Source organism: Montipora foliosa, chromosome 13 (genome assembly GCF_036669935.1).
Source record: "Montipora foliosa isolate CH-2021 chromosome 13, ASM3666993v2, whole genome shotgun sequence".
In the NCBI taxonomy this organism is placed as follows: Eukaryota; Metazoa; Cnidaria; class Anthozoa; order Scleractinia; family Acroporidae; genus Montipora; species Montipora foliosa.
This window is the reverse complement of record NC_090881.1, coordinates 14,321,489-14,341,488: the sequence shown is the minus strand read 5'-3', so window position 1 is coordinate 14,341,488 and position 20,000 is coordinate 14,321,489. Positions and strand designations below refer to the sequence as shown.

At 37.0% G+C, this 20,000-nt stretch overlaps 1 protein-coding gene across 2 annotated transcripts in view; it reads left to right on the top strand.

The window, feature by feature from the left end:
• LOC137983814 (fibrillin-1-like) overlaps window positions 1–20,000 on the top strand; it is a 40,898-nt gene that overhangs the window by 14,664 nt on the left and 6,234 nt on the right. For both annotated transcript variants that reach the window (XM_068830994.1, XM_068830993.1), the window contains exons 2-12: window positions 1–74; window positions 1,406–1,528; window positions 2,716–2,838; window positions 3,604–3,726; window positions 4,317–4,439; window positions 5,248–5,370; window positions 8,741–8,863; window positions 10,050–10,172; window positions 10,945–11,067; window positions 11,653–11,775; window positions 14,620–14,742. The exon at window positions 1–74 is cut by the window's left edge and continues 239 nt beyond it. In XM_068830994.1, the coding sequence (XP_068687095.1) occupies window positions 1–74; window positions 1,406–1,528; window positions 2,716–2,838; window positions 3,604–3,726; window positions 4,317–4,439; window positions 5,248–5,370; window positions 8,741–8,863; window positions 10,050–10,172; window positions 10,945–11,067; window positions 11,653–11,775; window positions 14,620–14,742 (1,304 nt within the window). The remainder of the gene's footprint in view (window positions 75–1,405; window positions 1,529–2,715; window positions 2,839–3,603; window positions 3,727–4,316; window positions 4,440–5,247; window positions 5,371–8,740; window positions 8,864–10,049; window positions 10,173–10,944; window positions 11,068–11,652; window positions 11,776–14,619; window positions 14,743–20,000) is intronic.

The following is a 20,000-nucleotide window of genomic DNA, read 5'->3' as shown; positions in this document are numbered from 1 at the left end:
AAATGACGAGACCAAGGAAACGAAACCTCACGATTTCGTCACAGACGATCAAAGGTTCTACATGAAACGCGAAGGTGGGTACTATTCATAATCTCGTGATGGTACTGGAAAGAGTAGGGACCGGAGGCAAAGCTTTATTCCCTGCATGCGCCTGTATGAAATGCGCAATCCAGTCCAACAAGTCGCGATACCAGTTATGGTGTATCGCATCACTGTCCTACACTATTCGATGCAAGATCGTTGATTTGCTAACCGTTACAATAAAGTATATTTGTATTAAATATCTATCGATTAATCAGTTAGGGTCCACAGTTTTAGAAGTTCTCTGCCGTCCCAAGTCTTAAACCAATTTTGCTTCATAATTTTATACAATCGCTTTGCTCGCGAGGAGTTAACTTTATATTTTTGCACAATATATTTCCAAAACCAATTTTGTTCTTTATTCATTCTAAGAAACTAAAACCATATATTAAGGCATTAAATTTAATAATTGATGGTGTAAATATTCAAGAAGTCTCCACAGTCAAATACTTGTTACTGAACTTTGCTTAAAACTATCAAAAACTGTAGGCATATTTTCCAAATTAAGGTACCATGTTAATGTTGATACACACTGTATACTTATTATGCTTTGCTATTCCCTACTTTACCACTTTCTTGATTATGGTGTTTAAGTTTGAATCTCATATACCCAACTTACCAAAAACCAGTTATTACTTAGCGAAAACGAGTCGTCAGAATAATGACTTTTTCCGACTCTAGATCACATTCTGAGCCACTAATGAAGCCTCTCACTCTCCTGAAATTCTCTGATATAATCCATCTTGAAATTCTCTGCTTCTGGTTTTGTTAATTTTTTTTTAACCCGATATCTTCTATTCATTTATATTGTACACGTCAATCACAGATTGATAATCTGTTTGTTACATCTGTTCATACCACTCAATACGGCATTCGTTCTCTCAGTTACACTGGTCCAAAAGATTGGTATTCTTTATCCATTGATGTTAAGAAAACCAAGCCGTTTTCCAGTTTTCGTCAATACATCTGTGATTGATGGTTATAATACTATTATTGATTCCTAATGTTTACGATTATGTAATCTTTAACTGTTATTTAATTAATGAAGTAATAATTTTTATCTAAAACAATTATTTTCCATCTATATTCCTTCCACTCATTTATTTCTTTTTTTGGGTCACCTTCTCGGTTAGATTCATGAACTATTTAGGTGTCCCAAACTCTGCACAACAAAACCTACAATTGTAAAATGTATTTTTCTTCGTAATCTCTTGATGTTATATTTTAAGCACTAATTTGTATTAATTATTATTTCTGTGTGAGTATAAATAAAAATTGACTTGACTTGACTTGCACTGGGGATCGTCCTTTTTATAAAACCTAGATATTGATGAATGCAAAGTGTTTCCCTTCACCTGTGACGTCAATGCCGATTGTCAGAATACAGACAGCTCTTACATCTGTACATGTAAGGCTGGATACACTGGGGACGGAAAAACGTGTACAGGTAAGGGCTTATATTTCATATGATTCGCACTTCGTTCATTAAGTTATGCCGCTTCCTGTTTTTAATGTATGAAACTTTTTGTGCAATTTTTTTACCACAGCAAGTTTTCGTGAGTTGAAAGGTGACAACTAATTAGAAATTCGAAAATATATAAATGGAGACTGAAAACGCGCAAATTACTTTTTCACTTTACTCCGATCAAGAACGTTAAAAGACAATCAACTGAGGAAATCAAACTATAAGATCGGTAGATTAGAAGAGACAAATTGTAAGTATATATTCAAGAAATCAGTTGCATCCTTTTTTTAGCCTATCGCTGGCATTTGAAAACATTAATCTATTTCAATAAGATTTTAATTTTAGTTGACTAGTTCAACGACTTATCGATGGAGCAGCTAGTGTCAACTCGAACGGTGAAGGCTGAAATAAAAATACAAAACATGTAGGTAGTGAGCCAAATACAACTGAGAAACGAAACAAATACTCAGAAGTTCTGTGCTCTCTCTGCAATAAAACAACGCAACAACTCTCACCGATCAACAAGCTAGTCACATGAAAAAAAAAAAAGAGGTCACGTGACCAGCCCTCAGGTCCCTATCAATAATCGTAACAGTTTTCCGGATAATTTCATGTCCGATGGTTAAATTGGATTTGTCCCGAACAGCTAGTACGAATAAAAATCTGAAAATCGAACGGATCCTCAGTGGCATGATCTTGCCTTAAAGTAGTGCCTAGTACGTAGGTGCGAATCAGCATATTATTCAATAAATTATTCACCGAAGTAGAGGAAAATATCCAAAGTCACTTAAGCTAGCATGTGTCTTAATATATACCATTCGGCTGCTCGGTGGCGAATAATACTTTCTTATCACTCCAGAGCTATCACTTCAGAACACGTAGAGATCACCGATTGTATGAATATGTGGTGTACAAAAGCAAGCAACAATGATGCTTACCATTCTTGATGCAACTTGACGTTTTTCTTTCGTGATTTCTAAAGAGAGGATATTACACGAAAAATACCGATATAAATTGTCTTCACAGAAAGACCGATTAATGGTAAAAAAAAAAAGTGCTTGGGTACGAGTACAAAATACAGAGTCTAACGATTTTGTGAACAGTCACTTATTGCCAATTGAAAGAAAAATGGCATTATACTTATAACAATTTGTTGTTTCTGTTCACAGAGATCGATGAGTGTTTAACGGGAAAACATAACTGCAGCCATGTGGCCATGTGCAACAACACTATTGGTTCATATAACTGCACTTGTAAGGAGGGATATGTTGGAGATGGACGAAACTGTTCAGGCAAGAATGTATACTATTCGGCTGTTCGGTGGGGAATAATACTTCCTTATCTCTTCAGAGCTAACCAATCAGAACACTAAAAAGCACCAATTGACTGAATGTGTGCTGTACAAAAGCAACCAATAATGTTTACCGTTCTTGATGCAAGTTGACGTTTTTCATTCGCGTTTTAATTTCTAAAGATTGAATATCACATGGAAAATATTATCATAACCTGTCCAGTCATCAACCCGCAAAATATTATGTTCACAGGAAGACTGTTATTCATAATGGTAATAGAACTGAGTGGAGTACCTTTTCGGGAAGTAATCATGCAAGTAATTTCAAAATAAGCTGCGCGCGAAGCGCGAGGCCTATATGAAATGTTGAGGACGATTACTCGATGAATTTTTCGACAAAAAAAGTCCTGTTATCAATTAATCTTAACTATTACAAAATAGGCCGGAGAAGATGACATTGACGAAATTTTTATAGGTGGATCTGCTCAACTTTGCTTTGAAAAAGCTCTGAAAAAGGATAAATGATTCAAGTTACATAAGTACATCTAGCGCGCGCTTGATGACGCGTACAACTGTCCTCTTAATGCTGAAATCAAGCTGTTAATAACCAATCAGATTCGAGAATTTTTTAATAGTTACGATTAATTTAAGGCGAGAAAACTAGGACACGAGAACAACATACAGTATCTATTGATTTCGCGCTCAGTGACTTATCGACAATTGAAAGTGAAAATATATTTTATTCATTTGTTGGCTGTGTTCCCAGATATCGATGAGTGTTCAACAGAAGAACTCAACTGCAGCCATGTGGCCGTGTGCAAAAACACCATTGGCTCATATAACTGCACATGTCAAGAAGGATATGTTGGAGACGGACGAAGCTGCTCAGGTGAGACTAAGTTCTGCACGTCCTTTATTCCCTTTATCCTTTATTCGATGCACCTCTAAATTCGAAATCCAACGCCTGTCCCCTTTAAGTCCATGAATTCGCGTTATTTTCAGGTAACAGTACATCCTACTGTTTATCATTACTTGACGAGCAGAATTCAGGAGTAATTTTTGGTTCATATAACTGCACTTGTAAGAAAGGATATATACCATTCGGCTGCTCGGTGGCGAATGATACTCTCTTATCACTTCCGAGATAATCAATCACAATACGTAGAAAGTACCAATTGAGCGAATGTGTGGTGTATAAAAAGCAAGCAAAAGATGTTTACCATTCCTGATGCAAGTTGACGTTTTTGTTGTTGTTGTTGTTTTTTTTTTCTTCGGGTTTTCTAAAGAGTGGATATTACAAGAAAACTATCGACATAGTATACCCGCACAAATTGCGCTCAGAGAAACTCTAATTAAAGGGGGAAAAGCTTGAACACGAGTACAAAATACAGAGTCTAACGATTTCGTGGACAGTGACTTATTGCCAATTGAAAGTAAAAGGATATTTTACTAATTATACTTTGTTGGATGTGTTCCCAGATATCGATGAGTGCTCAACAGGAAAGTATAACTGCAGCCAGGTTGCCGTGTGCAACAACACAAATGGTTCATATAACTGCACTTGTGAGAAGGGCTATGTTGGAGACGGACGAAACTGTTCAGGCAAGAATATATACCATTCGACTGCTCGGTGGCGAATACTTCCTTATCACTTCAGAGCTAACCAATCAGAACAAGTAGAAAACACCAAGTGATCGAATGTATGGTGTATAAAAGCAAGCAATAACGCTTACCATTCTTGATGCAAGTTGACGTTTTTCTTTTGCGTTTTAATTTCTTATGACCTCTCCAGTTATCAACCCGCAAAATATTGTGTTCAGAGAAAGACTTATTAGTAATGGTAATAGGACTGAGTAGAGTAAAATTCAAGGAGTAATCGAGCGAGTTATTTCAAAATACGCGCGAGGCCTATTATCAATTAATCGTAACTATTACAAAATAGGAGAAGATGACGGTGATAATTTTTTTATAACTTGATCTTCTCAACTTTTCTTTAATAGTACTTTTTTTAATAGCTCTGAAAAAAGATAAATGATTCAAGTACAACTAGCGTGCGCTTGATGACACGTACAACTGTCCAGTTACAAAGTGTACAATTACAAACTGCCCTATATTGATGCTGAAATCAGGACTGTTGATAACTAATCAGATTCTAGTATTTTGTAACAGTTAGGATTAAACTAAGGTGAAAAAGTTTGGACACGAGAACAAGATAGAGTATCTATAGATTTCGCAGACAATGACTTATTGCCAATTGAAAGTAAAAAGATATGTAACTAAAGAGAGAGAAGCATATGTGCTTTTCTCTCTTCAGTTACTATCGTCTGTACCTTTCATTTGCCTCGAAATTTCTGACTTTTGTGTGGGAAAGTAAAAAGATATTTTGTTGATTGGTTGGCTGTGTTCCCAGATATCGATGAGTGTTCAACAGGAGAACACAACTGCAGCCATGTGGCCGTGTGCAACAACACCTTTGGTTCATATAACTGCACTTGTAAGGAAGGATATGTTGGAGACGGACGAAAATGCTCAGGTTAGTCATCGTTCTCGGTATCATTTATTCTTTTCGTTTACAAGAAATTGTATTCCTTTATTTAAAACAGTAACAGTCAAATTTATCCCATCTTCTTTGGCTGCCCACGAAAGCACAAAAAGTAGACGCACGTCCAAATTCGATATCCAACGCGAAGCGTCCCCTTTAAGTCCAAGCATTTGTGTTACCTTCAGTTAACAGTAGATCCTGCTGTTTATGTGTACTTGACGAGCAGAATTCAGGGGTAATTTTTGGAAGTAATTGCCTTAACACCTTGAAAAGAATAAGGATAAAGTTGGGGAGAAGAGCAAGCAGGGGACTCTTCATGACTCTTATCAGTTTGCATCTAATTACGTGACTGTATTTCTGGAAGTATTTGTGTTTTTATCACTGGTAAGAAGAGACTCATACAACTTTCAACAAATAGTAGACGGTTTTGCCTGGGTTTAAATGCAATAAAGTTGGTTTTTTTTTAATGTATAGAAAGGTTATTGGCTTGGCACCAGTCTGTTAAGTTAGGTAATTCTTCATTCAAAGTTCTTTCAATCACATTCACATTTTTGTGTGAAAAGAAGATGTTAGTATCGTCAGCGAATAGGATGAAGTCTAAAACTTTTGACACATCACACATATCATTAATTGGAGCGACCGTAGTCAAGGGGTTAATCACGTATGGCTCAGGGACCGATTAATGGCGAGGTGAATTTATGGCGGTCGGTCACGTTTGCGCCCGTCCCTCGATTTTTATCATTATCTTCATTATCCTATTTCTTTCCTCGCTTCTCCTCGACAGGACCAGCAAAAATATCACCTTTGATTCAAATCGCTGTACTTTCTTTCGTCGAATTTCGTCGCGGTGTCAACAGCGAAGGTTTCCCATTTGCAAATGGTCTAAACGTGGCCAAACGACCATGGCGATGCCTGACGTTCGAGGCGTCTTTGCGGTTAATCTTATTCCCCTGTCTGGAGACATTCACCCGCAACCTGGGCTCTCCACACGAGGAGAAGCAGGCAGCAACGAAACTACAAATCAAGGCAATAAATCGACCAGAAATCAAGCAACGAAGAATCGAAAACATCTCATGTCCGTCGCCCATCTTAATGTACGCTCTGTGGCGTCTCGGGAAAATTTCCACCTTCTTAAAGACATGATTATCAATACCAAGTACGACATTTTTACAATTTCTGAGTCGTGGTTGGACTCTACAATATGTGACGCGGATATTCTGATTCCAGGATATACGACGTTCAGGCAAGATCGAGGGCTACACAAGAGAAGTGGCGGATTACTTGTTTACGTAAAAAACATTTATAAGGCCTCGGTGATTGAAAAATGCTCCTCAATGTCTGAATCCAATTTTCAACAGCTTTGGATGAATGTACAGTATAAGAAATTTAATTTTTTTCTTCTCTGCACAGTTCACAGACCACCGGATGCCCGAATAGATTTCTTAGAAGACTTAAGCAAGACGTTTGTTGACTCTTTGCTACATGGCTTAAATGTGCTAATCCTTGGAGATCTTAACTGTAATGTTCTTGGAACAACTGATCCTGGGGGTCGCGCGCTGATCAACTTTTGCTCGACGTTTGGCCTAACACAACTCGTTAAGACCTCAACAAGAGTAACCGAAAATTCTGAATCACTCATCGATGTTGCTCTGACTACGAACGAAAATATTATCTACGCTTGCGATGTGATACAGTCTGCAATTAGCGATCATAGTTTGGTGAGCTTAACACTCAAGTTTAAGACACCAAGGCCACGGAAAACATTTGTAACCAAGAGAACATATAAAAACTACGATCGCAATGGCTTTATTGACGATTTGGCAAATGTTCCCTTCCATATAGCTAATATTTTTGATGATCCTGACGATCAAGTAAACGCCTTTAACTGTCTTTTTCTTCAGGTCTTGGACGAGCACGCCCCAATCAAACGAATCAGGATAAATTCAAGGCCTAATCCATTCATTACACCAGAGATCAAAGGACTAATGAACACGCGTGATATGTGGCATAAAAAGGCGATGAAAACCAACGACAAATTACACTGGAATGCTTATCGCTTTTTTCGTCAGGAAGTCAAACGGGAAATCAAGCTTGCTGAAAAAAAACATGTTCGTTCTGAAATTTTAAAATCGAATGGAAACTCCAACTCGATCTGGAAAATTCTTAACCGTTTTCTTCCAAAGAAAAACGCTCCATTAGCCGCTGTTGAAAATCCACTCCTTCTGGCAAATAAATTCAATGAATTTTATGCTAATGTGGGAAAAGTGACAGCTTTGAAAGCCACGAATCTTCCTAAAGAACACAATCTCAACAATCGAACATTCTCGCGAGGATAGAATAGAGTTAACTTTATATTTTTGCACAATATATTTCCAAAACCAATTTTGTTCTTTATCCATTCTAAGAAACTAAAACTATATATTAAGGCATTTAAATTTAATAATTGATGGTGTAAATATTGAAGAAGTCTCCACAGTCAAATACTTGTTACTGAACTTTGCTTAAAACTATCAAAAACTGTAGGCATATTTTCCAAATTAAGGTACTATGTTAATGTTGATACACACTGTATACTTATTATGCTTTGCTATTCCCTAATTTACCACTTTCTTGATTATGGTATTTAAGTTTGAATCTCAGATACCCAACTTACCAAAAACCAGTTATTACTTAGCGAAAACGAGTCGCCATAATAATGACTTTTTCCAACTCTAGATCACATTCTGAGCCACTAATGGAGCCTCTCACTCTCCTGAAATTCTCTGATATAATCCATCTTGAAATTCTCTCCTTCTGGTTTTGTTAATTTTTTTAACCCGGTATCTTCTATTCATTTATATTGTACACGTCAATCACAGATTGAAAATCTGTTTGTTTCATCTGTTCATACCACTCAATACGGCATTCGTTCTCTCAGTTACACTGGTCCAAAAGATTGGAATTCTTTATCCATTGATGTTAAGAAAACCAAGCCGTTTTCCAGTTTTCGTCAATACATCTGTGATTGATGGTTATAATACTATTATTGATTCCTAATGTTTACGATTATGTAATCTTTAACTGTTATTTAATTAATGAAGTAATAATTTTTATCTAAAACAATTATTTTCCATCTATATTCCTTCCACTCATTTATTTCTTTTTTTGGGTCACCTTCTCGGTTAGATTCATGAACTATTTAGGTGTCCCAAACTCTGCACAACAAAACCTACAATTGTAAAATGTATTTTTCTTCGTAATCTCTTGATGTTATATTTTAAGCACTAATTTGTATTAATTATTATTTCTGTGTGAGTATAAATAAAAATTGACTTGACTTGACTTGACTTGCACTGGGGATCGTCCTTTTTATAAAACCTAGATATTGATGAATGCAAAGTGTTTCCCTTCACCTGTGACGTCAATGCCGATTGTCAGAATACAGACAGCTCTTACATCTGTACATGTAAGGCTGGATACACTGGGGACGGAAAAACGTGTACAGGTAAGGGCTTATATTTCATATGATTCGCACTTCGCCCATTAAGTTATGCCGCTTACTGTCTTTAATGTATGAAACTTTTTTTGCAATTTTTTTACCACAGCAAGTTTTCGTGAGTTGAAAGGTGACAACTAATTAGAAATTCGAAAATATATAAATGGAGACTGAAAACGCGCAAGTTACTTTTTCACTTTACTCCGATCAAGAACGTTAAAAGACAATCAACTGAGGAAATCAAACTATAAGATCGGTAGATTAGAAGAGACAAATTGTAAGTATATATTCAAGAAATCAGTTGCATCCTTTTTTTAGCCTATCGCTGGCATTTGAAAACATTAATATATTTCAAGAAGATTTTAATTTTAGTTGACTAGTTCAACGACTTATTGATGGAGCAGCTAGTGTCAACTCGAACGGTGAACACTGAAATAAAAATGCAAAACATGTAGGTAGTGAGCCAAATACAACTGAGAAACGAACCAAATACTCAGAAGTTCTGTGCTCTCTCTGCAATAAAACAACTCAACAACTCTCACCGATCAACAAGCTAGTCACATGGAAAAAAAAAAGAGGTCACGTGACCAGCCCTCAGGTCCCTATCAATAATCGTAACAGTTTTCCGGATAATTTCATGTCCGATGGTTAAATTAGATTTGTCCCGAACAGCTAGTACGAATAAAAATCTGAAAATCTAACGGATCCTCAGTGGCATGATCTTGCCTTAAAGTAGTGCCTAGTACGTAGGTGCGAATCAGCATATTATTCAATAAATTATTCACCGAAGTAGAGGAAAATATCCAAAGTCACTTAAGCTAGCATGTGTCTTAATATATACCATTCGGCTGCTCGGAGGCGAATAATACTTTCTTATCACTCCAGAGCTATCACTTTAGAACACGTAGAGATCACCGATTGTATGAATATGTGGTGTACAAAAGCAAGCAACAATGATGCTTACCATTCTTGATGCAACTTGACGTTTTTCTTTCGGGATTTCTAAAGAGAGGATATTACACGAAAAATACCGATATAAATTGTCTTCATAGAAAGACCGATTAATGGTAAAAAAAAAAAGTGCTTGGGTACGAGTACAAAATACAGAGTCTAACGATTTTGTGAACAGTCACTTATTGCCAATTGAAAGAAAAATGGCATTATACTTATAACAATTTGTTGTTTCTGTTCACAGAGATCGATGAGTGTTTAACGGGAAAACATAACTGCAGCCATGTGGCCATGTGCAACAACACTATTGGTTCATATAACTGCACTTGTAAGGAGGGATATGTTGGAGATGGACGAAACTGTTCAGGCAAGAATATATACTACTTGGCTGTTCGGTGGGGAATAATACTTCCTTATCTCTTCAGAGCTAACCAATCAGAACACTAAAAAGCACCAATTGACTGAATGTGTGCTGTACAAAAGCAACCAATAATGTTTACCGTTCTTGATGCAAGTTGACGTTTTTCATTCGTGTTTTAATTTCTAAAGATTGAATATCACATGGAAAATATTATCATAACCTGTCCAGTCATCAACCCGCAAAATATTATGTTCACAGAAAGACTGTTATTCATAATGGTAATAGAACTGAGTGGAGTACCTTTTCGGGAAGTAATCATGCAAGTAATTTCAAAATAAGCTGCGCGCGAAGCGCGAGGCCTATATGAAATGTTGAGGACGATTACTCGATGAATTTTTCGACAAAAAAAGTCCTATTATCAATTAATCTTAACTATTACAAAATAGGCCGAAGAAGATGACATTGATGAAATTTTTATAGGTGGATCTGCTCAACTTTGCTTTAATAGTTGAAAAAGCTCTGAAAAAGGATAAATGATTCAAGTTACATAAGTACATCTAGCGCGCGCTTGATGACGCGTACAACTGTCCTATTAATGCTGAAATCAAGCTGTTAATAACCAATCAGATTCGAGAATTTTTTAATAGTTACGATTAATTTAAGGCGAGAGAGCTAGGACACGAGAACAACATACAGTATCTATTGATTTCGCGCACAGTGACTTATCGACAATTAAAAGTGAGAATATATTTTATTCATTTGTTGGCTGTGTTCCCAGATATCGATGAGTGTTCAACAGAAGAACACAACTGCAGCAATGTGGCCGTGTGCAAAAACACCATTGGCTCATATAACTGCACATGTCAAGAAGGATATGTTGGAGACGGACGAAGCTGCTCAGGTGAGTTCTGCACGTCCTCTATTCTCTGTATTCTTTATTCGATGCACCTCTAAATTCGAAATCCAACGCCTGTCCCCTTTAAGTCCATGAATTCGTGTTATTTTCAGGTAACAGTACATCCTACTGTTTATCATTACTTGATGAGCAGAATTCAGGAGTAATTTTTGGTTCATATAACTGCACTTGTAAGAAAGGATATATACCATTCGGCTGCTCGGTGGCGAATGATACTCTCTTATCACTTCCGAGATAATCAATCACAATACGTAGAAAGTACCAATTGAGCGAATGTGTGGTGTATAAAAAGCAAGCAAAAGATGTTTACCATTCCTGATGCAAGTTGACGTTTTTGTTGTTGTTGTTGTTTTTTTTTTTTTTCGGGTTTTCTAAAGAGTGGATATTACAAGAAAACTACCGACATAGTATACCCGCACAAATTGCGCTCAGAGAAACTCTAATTAAAGGGGGAAAAGCTTGAACACGAATACAAAATACAGAGTCTAACGATTTCGTGGACAGTGACTTATTGCCAATTGAAAGTAAAAGGATATTTTACTAATTATAATTTGTTGGATGTGTTCCCAGATATCGATGAGTGCTCAACAGAAAAGTATAACTGCAGCCAGGTCGCCGTGTGCAACAACACAAATGGTTCATATAACTGCACTTGTAAGAAAGGATATGTTGGAGACGGACAAAACTGCTCAGGCAAGAATATATACCATTCGACTGCTCGGTGGCGAATACTTCCTTATCACTTCAGAGCTAACTAATCAGAACAAGTAGAAAGCACCAATTGACCGAATGTATGGTGTATAAAAGCAAGCAATAACGCTTACCATTCTTGATGCAAGTTGACGTTTTTCTTTTGCGTTTTAATTTCTAAAGACTGAATATCACATGAAAAATATTATTATGACCTCTCCAATTATCAACCCGCAAAATATTCTGTTCAGAGAAAGACTATTATTAGCAATGGCGATAGCACTGAGTGGAGTAAAATTCAAGGAGTAATCGCGCGAGTTATTTTAAAATACGCGTGAGGCCTATTATCAATTAATCGTAACTCTTACAAAACAGGAGAAGATGACGGTGATAATTGTTTTTATAACTTAGTCTTCTCAACTTTTCTTAAATAGTGTTTTTTTTAATAGCTCTGAAAAAGGTTAAATGATTCAAGTACAACTAGCGAGCGCTTGATGGCACGTAAAACTGTCCAATTAAAGGGGTACAATTACAAACTGTCCTATATTGATGCTGAAATCAGGACTGCACTGCAAAAAAGCTGAGTAATTGTAACTCTAAAAAATGAGTAAAGTTTATCCTTTATTCAACAAGTTGAGTATAAGTACTCAAAATATGCGTTACAATATTTAACCCTTTCAGCCCCGTGGGGTAAGATCGTCTGGCGTTAGACAGAGTAAAATCTATAAGTGGCACTATTGGGAGTGAAAGGGTTAACCAACATGATGAGTTTCCACAACTCAACTATTTGAGTAAATGGAAAACAGGCCAAATTTACTAAGACGCAAGAGTAAACAGTTACTCACAAATTGAGTTGAGTGTTTTGGACTTAAAGCCAAAATATGAACTACAATACATCTTTTTATCTAATTGTGCGTAACATTTTCACAATTTTGTTTATTCCTGACTCAAATGCACAAGTAAACATACTTGACTACAAAGTGAACATCACCTGTATGCAAACGTATATCGGTCTGAAAGGCATTATCAACACTGCATGTCACAAGTCAGTTATTAAAATAATGACATTCTTTTAATCATAAAATCAAAATTAGGAAACTGTCTCACATATTCTAAATCTAGTCGTGTTAATTAACAGATGTGTTGTACATAAATGTTACAAAAATTTACAAAGTTCAATAGTAGTTACTGTCATTGCACAATTTTAACATCAATAGCTGATTGAAACCACCTGTGTGAAAAAAACTAGCGACTTTGTCATCCCTGTGCTCCACAAACAGCACAAAAATGCCTGGTATTTGTACACTCCAGTTCACAATGATGTTTTTACGAATAGTCTACCCTGTACCTCAAAATGACAAACAAGTGCTGCCCAAACCTACCAAAGCCCTTGTACAGACTTAAGAGGTAAGGTTTCCTCTAAAACTTTGTAAGCATTCAAATGACTGACATACTCCAAATTTCTTAATTTCTTGTATCTTAAAATGACAATTTTGCCATCAACTGTCAATAATTGATCAACCTTCCCAAAAATGGGAACTCCATGGCATGGAGAAACAACAACCACAAATCCTCGTGCATACTTGGTTCCATACACCTTAGCCCACGAAGTCCTGCAAAAGATATCCAGAATATATATTAACTGTGTTGCTAAGTGGAGGTTGGGTGCCTGAGACATACAGAAGTTTCTGCTACCGTCAGCTTAGAGAGAGAGATAACATTATTAAGTTGTGGCAGTTCCCAATAATGCTGACAACTGAGCACTGCCAATAATGTCTAGTATTGCAAGGTGGTCTTGCCACTTTTATTATTATCATCATCATCATCATCATGATCATCATCATCATCATCATCATCATCATTGTCATTAAATGGAAGATCATGATTTCACACTGAACAAGAACACCACCATTACCATTACTTTTCTTTATTTTTGTTACCTTACAAGTGTCTTTTCTCCAGTTTATCAAGGGATCAATTTCATGTAACCCATGCTCAAGGCCAAATTCAGCAACTGTTGAGCTCTTTCCAGTTAAAGAAGGGCATAGTAAAGTTACAACAATATCAGTATCTGTCAACTTCAATATTCCTCAGTTTACAGTGCAAGTTGAAAGTGAATCTCTAAATATACACTCCAGTTATTGCATTGTGGATGATCTTTGGCAACTTGTTGTTGCCTGGCATATCCTGACATACATGGCCAAAAGACCAGGGACTGTGACAGTGGGACACCACCACCATTACTACTACTACTACTACTACTACTACTACTACTACTACTACTACTACTACTACTACTACTACTACTACTACTACAGTAACTACAGACTACTGCTGCTACTACTAATTCTAGGTATAGACTACAGTAACTGAAGATAGAGAAGCACATACCGTGCATTTTACCTTCTAGCACACCCATCCAAATAATTGATTTTTGCCCTGAGCTTAAGCCTCTCATTTGCCTCGGGATTTCTGACTTTAATGTGTTCTAAGCCTCGTCTGGGGTTATAGAGGCAAGGATAAACATACTCAAGTAAAGAAAGAAATGGGCCCTAGGGATCCTCCACGCCGCTAAGTCACATCATTAATCTGCTGCGTTGCCAGCGTGGTAGCTTTGATGGTGTAGTGGCCTAGCATGCCCGACTAATAATCAGGGAGACGTGGGTTCAAGTCTCACACATCGCAAAAACCAACTTTTTGGGATGGGTGTGTCCAAAGGTAAAATGCACGATATGTGCTTTTCTCTCTTCAGTTACTGTCGTCTTTACCTTTCATTTGCCTCGAAATTTCTGAGTTTCGTGTGTGAAAGTAAAAAGACATTTAGTAATTTTTTGGCTGTGTTCCCAGATATCGATGAGTGTTCAACTGGAGAACACAACTGCAGCCATGTGGCAGTGTGCAACAACATCATTGGCTCATATAACTGCACTTGTCAAGAAGGATATGTTGGAGACGGACGAAGCTGCTCAGGTGAGTTCTCCACTAGGGAAAATACTTTTATAGTAATAGGCGTTACCCTCTTTAAATAAAGGTTATTATTATTATTATTATTATTATTATTATTATTATTATTATTATTATTATTATTATTATTATTATTATTATTATTATTTTTAACTTGTGTTTTAACACGTTTCTCCAGCACATTAAATCTGAAAAATATCGTCAATTTGGCTTTTCCCTAAGGTTCTTAAATCCGATCCACTGGTTCCAGTTCGCAGACGACGCCGCTGTTATAAGTGGTCAGGAATCAGAAAATCAGCACCTAATCAACCGCTTTATAATCTGGTGTCAATGGTCTAGTATGATAATAAGGGTTGACAAATGTTTTACTTTTGGAATACGGAAACTGTGCAGCAAATCTGTCCAATATTTACCTAAACTGTTGATAAATGGAGTTCTTGTCCCGTGTGTGGAAATGGGTGAATCATTTCGTTACTTAGGACGCTACTTTGATTTCAACATGTCTAACAACCAACACATGTCAGAATTGTCCTCTCTTGTACAAGACTTGATGTGTGACATTGATGAGAAACCACTGCATCCCAAAAACAAACTTCTGCTGTACAGCCGCTATGTCCTATCTAAACTGTCCTGGCATTTTACTGTAGCTGACATATCAAAAACCTGGATAATAGCAAATCTTGATTCTATAGTGAACGGCTATATTCGAAAATGGCTTGAAATCCCGATATCTGGTACACTGAGTAATGTTTTTCTAGAACGCAATAAATTTGGCCTTAATATTTGTCCTCCTTCAGTTAAATTCACTCAGTGCAAAACAGTTCTCCGCAATTCCTTAAAAGAGTCACGGAATGATTCCCTAAAACATCTCTGGAAATCATCAAGCAGTCACACCAATATTCAATACGACGTGTTCAAATCCACCAAGGAAGTTCTTAAAGACTTCCGTTCGAATCAAGAAGACAAACTGCAACACCACTTAACATCTCAAGGTTTCTTTTTTACAAATGTTATCAAGCACTCATTGTCATCTGTTAACTCTATTTGGTCGTCTGCCCAGTCTCATCTACCCAAGAACACCTACAATTTTACCATTCGCTACATCAACAACTCCCTTCCTACACGTACGAATATGACAAGATGGGGATTATCACAAAGTCCAGATTGCTCCTTTTGCCTTAACCCTGAGTCACTCCTCCATATTGTCGCTGGTTGTCAACATTACCTTGATCGCTTCACCTGGAGACACGACTCAATTCTCAACTTCATTGCCAACTCACTTCAACCTGTAATTAATGATCGCTCTTCACTCTATGCTGATGTCAATGGCTTTCCGAGTCCTTCAATTATAACTGGTGAAAATTATCGTCCAGATCTTCTTTTCCTAATACAGTCCAAGTACCTATATATTCTAGAACTAACGGTTGGTTTTGAATCTAACCTTAAAAACAATGCAGTACGCAAAAAAGAAAAATACATGAACGTGGTCAAAGACATGAGAAGTAACTACAGATGTGTCAAATTTGTAAACCTTTCCATGAGCTCCCTTGGTGTTCTCTCCAACGAATGCTCTACGTTCTTAGAAATGATGAATGACATTGGCATTGACAAAATGCAACAACACTATATAATCAAAAAAATGATAAGTCTCGCCATTAGGGCAACATATTTTATATTCTGTCGTAGAAATAAGACTTGGGATAGCCCAGACTTAATAAAACTGTAATATATATATATATATATATATATATATATATATATTTTTTATTCATTTGTAAATACAGTATACAAGTATATCACTCAATTTCAAGTAGCCAGTTGTTAATTGCCTAAACGTAGAGAGATTTACAACTGTATTCGAAGACAAATAAAGTTTCCATTATTATTATTATTATTATTATTACCTAATCGGGTCTCCTTGCACTCATTTGGTGGTCAGTCAGGATGTTATAATCCCATAGCAGTTTGCAGTCGTTGTTCTCAAGGACAGTTTCTGGTTGATGTTCAAACCATTTGTCTAGTCGACTAAAGCCGCAATTCCCCAGCAAGTCCCAGTGTACCACCCTTGCAACATTATCGTGCCTTCTTTTATACTCTTTTTGTGCCAGTTTGGAGCACCCACTCACTATATGGCTCAATGTCTCCTTTGCCTGGCGACATATTATTATTATTATTATTATTATTATTATAGCCTGCACCCACAATGTCCGGACTAGAAGTGCGCTATTGTCGATATTGCTGAACCAGGGGATAAGAGAATTGGAGAAAAGGAGAATGAGAAAGTTGAAAATATCAGGAGATTAAAATAGATTGTTGTAGGATCATTGCAAATTGTGACAAAGAACTTGGATAAATTGGTGGAAAAGCTGGACATCAAAATCAGCACTTTGTTACTCCAAAAAATCGCCCTATATAAAGAAATACGCGGATATACGCAGTTTTTGAGTGATTTGGTTAAGACTAAGGATAAAGATTGGCTATTGAATAAATGATACGTTAATCTGTAGCTGGCAGTTTCAGAGTCTGCTGTGACACCTCGGCTGCGTTTTAGGTATTGCACATACAATAAAGTGGATAATCACAATAAAATATGATGCAAATGGTATCTAACTATTGTTTTAATAATGTTCAGATCAAAGTCAAGGAAAATCGCTAAATTTTACACATTATGTAAGGTGATGTATACGCCTAAGATGAATAATTATAGTGTTGGCCCTTGTTCCCACAAAAGAATCAGACAAGGTCAAAACATAGACTTGTCCAACCGCTTTATTTTTCCTCTACGGTCTCTCGACCTCGTGGTCGACCAATTCCTACTTACCACGTGACTGACTGCGAATGACTGTGTGGGGATGGGGTAACCCCTACATACTCCCCATCTTAAATGAGATGTCCTCCGGGACATTGTAACAAATTGCTGCAGCGTTCTACATCCTAACAACAAAAACTACTTTGGAAAAGTGATCAGGTCTTCACAGTCGAACTCTTCCTGCTAATAAGATAATGAGTAATGACTAATAACGCAAGCAATGTCTCTAAATTGCTGAACAATTTATCTCTGTTTTTCTTTAAGAAACAAAACATGATACCAATGTGTGAATAGTTCAATCAAGTTCAATGAGTTCAAGTCTTGGGTCCTTACTCTGCTCCGAGAGTTTTTCGCTGGGTTTTCTGGTTTTCCCCTTTACTCAAAACCAACATTTCGAAATTCCAATTGGATCGGATGCAGGACCTCCCTGAAAAGCACTTTCGGGTTAGCAGAGCTTCCTGGGAAAATATCAAAGTTATTATTACTTTTATTAGAAAGTTCTGCTAGACCCATTGAATTAACTTGTTTCAAATTGTACAACATTCAATAACTTGAGTGGATGGACGTGCCATCAGCAAGAACTACACTGCATTACAAGAACAGGGAATAGTTGGCCTCCTTCACATTTTGGGCTACCTTCGGTACTTAATGGACTTAAGAGTTGATCTTGTATCTCAAAAGTTACAGTGATGTACAATCAAATTAATTGAACAATCATCTTGTATTAATCATTGACATGCTCACATCTGTGATGTTCGATTTACAGTCATACTGTTGTCATTATGCAGGGAAAAAAAATGAGAGATGAATAACAACCCTGACTTTTCTTTAACACAAAACCAATAAAATATTCAACGCTGAGTTTCTCATCACAACTCCTGGAATGTTACTTGCCATGCATGGTTTGACCAGATCAGCAAACACAGCAGGAAGAGTCTTAGGCTTCAGCACTGGAATCAGAATGAATGACATGTTCAAGAAACAACAGGCAACTGATCAAAGTAAATTAATAATCTTACTGACACTTGCTCGTTTTCATACACACATGTCACTTACGATACTTGGAAAAGCAGGGAAATTTGTGCCCAATTTGTAAAGATCCCTTTCTAAAAAAAACCAAACAACTTAACTGACTCCTTTAATAAGAGGTTTTTGTCTAACAATGCAAATAAAAACAGATGCTCACATGTTGAAAGTATTGACAGCCAGATATCAACACTTTCCATAAAATTTCTTCAGGTCAGATGACTGGGACAGTGAAATCAACAGAAATCTAGATAGCAATTGAATTTAATCATACCACAACCTAGTGTGTCCTGCAAAGCAACATAGAGCTGGAAAAGAGAGAGCATCGCCATCTACCAGACAAACCATTGCTCCTGCTGTGGACAACCTGGTCACAGAAGAATCCTTGGCTCCCGTATCCGTCAGTGTTAAAATCATGCTGTGTCAAAACCCTCAGCGTACCAGCGTTCAGAGAAATTGCCTTTAAGTAAAAAAAAAAAACAGTGAACGGACAATGTGATGTGTTTAAAATTTACAACTTGCAGGTTTTCAACGGTGTGACCGAAACACGAGCAAACATGATGGTTTGGTGAAGATAACTTAAGCTTAAAGGGGAACTCCGGAGTAAAAGTTATTTTGTATGTTTGGCCTGTCTCATGTCTCAATTTTTTATAATGTCATTCCCATATCGTTTCATTCAAATGAAATATTGTACCTGAAAGACGACCTGTTCCTCCTGTACTTCCCACCATCATTCGTGTGAACTGTGTACGATCTGGGGGTGTTCTCCTTTTGCAAGACTGTGGCAAGCTTCCAAGTTGTTGACTTCGTTTGGATGCAGACCTGGTCCCCACTTTCCAAGGGCTGAAACTGTTTAGCGCCTTTGTTTACAGTGCAAGTTGAAAGTGAATCTCTAAATATACACTCCAGTTATTGCATTGTGGGTGATCTTTGGCAACTTGTTGTTGCCTGGCATATCCTGACATACATGGCCAAAAGACCAGGGACTGTGACAGTGGGACACCACCACCATTACTACTACTACTACTACTACTACTACTACTACTACTACTACTACTACTACTACTACTACTACTACTACTACTACTACAGTAACTACAGACTACTGCTGCTACTACTAATTCTAGGTATAGACTACAGTAACTGAAGATAGAGGGTCAGTGGTGCAAGATGGCGGTTTCTCTTTTACTCTGATCATCTTTTTGTCTTTTTTTGGAGAACTTGATTGAATTCTCCGCGAAAATCTCTAAATAGGCAAACCAAAGGCAAAACAGAAGGTTACTTCTTCGCCGAAATCGCCTACTACAACTTCTGACGATGAATTTTGTGAAAACTGGGAGAAGATTGAAGCGAAGATCGAAGCGAAGCTCAACAAGTGGATCGATGAACGTCTTCCCTCCATCATACAATTGAAGATACAAGAATTTGT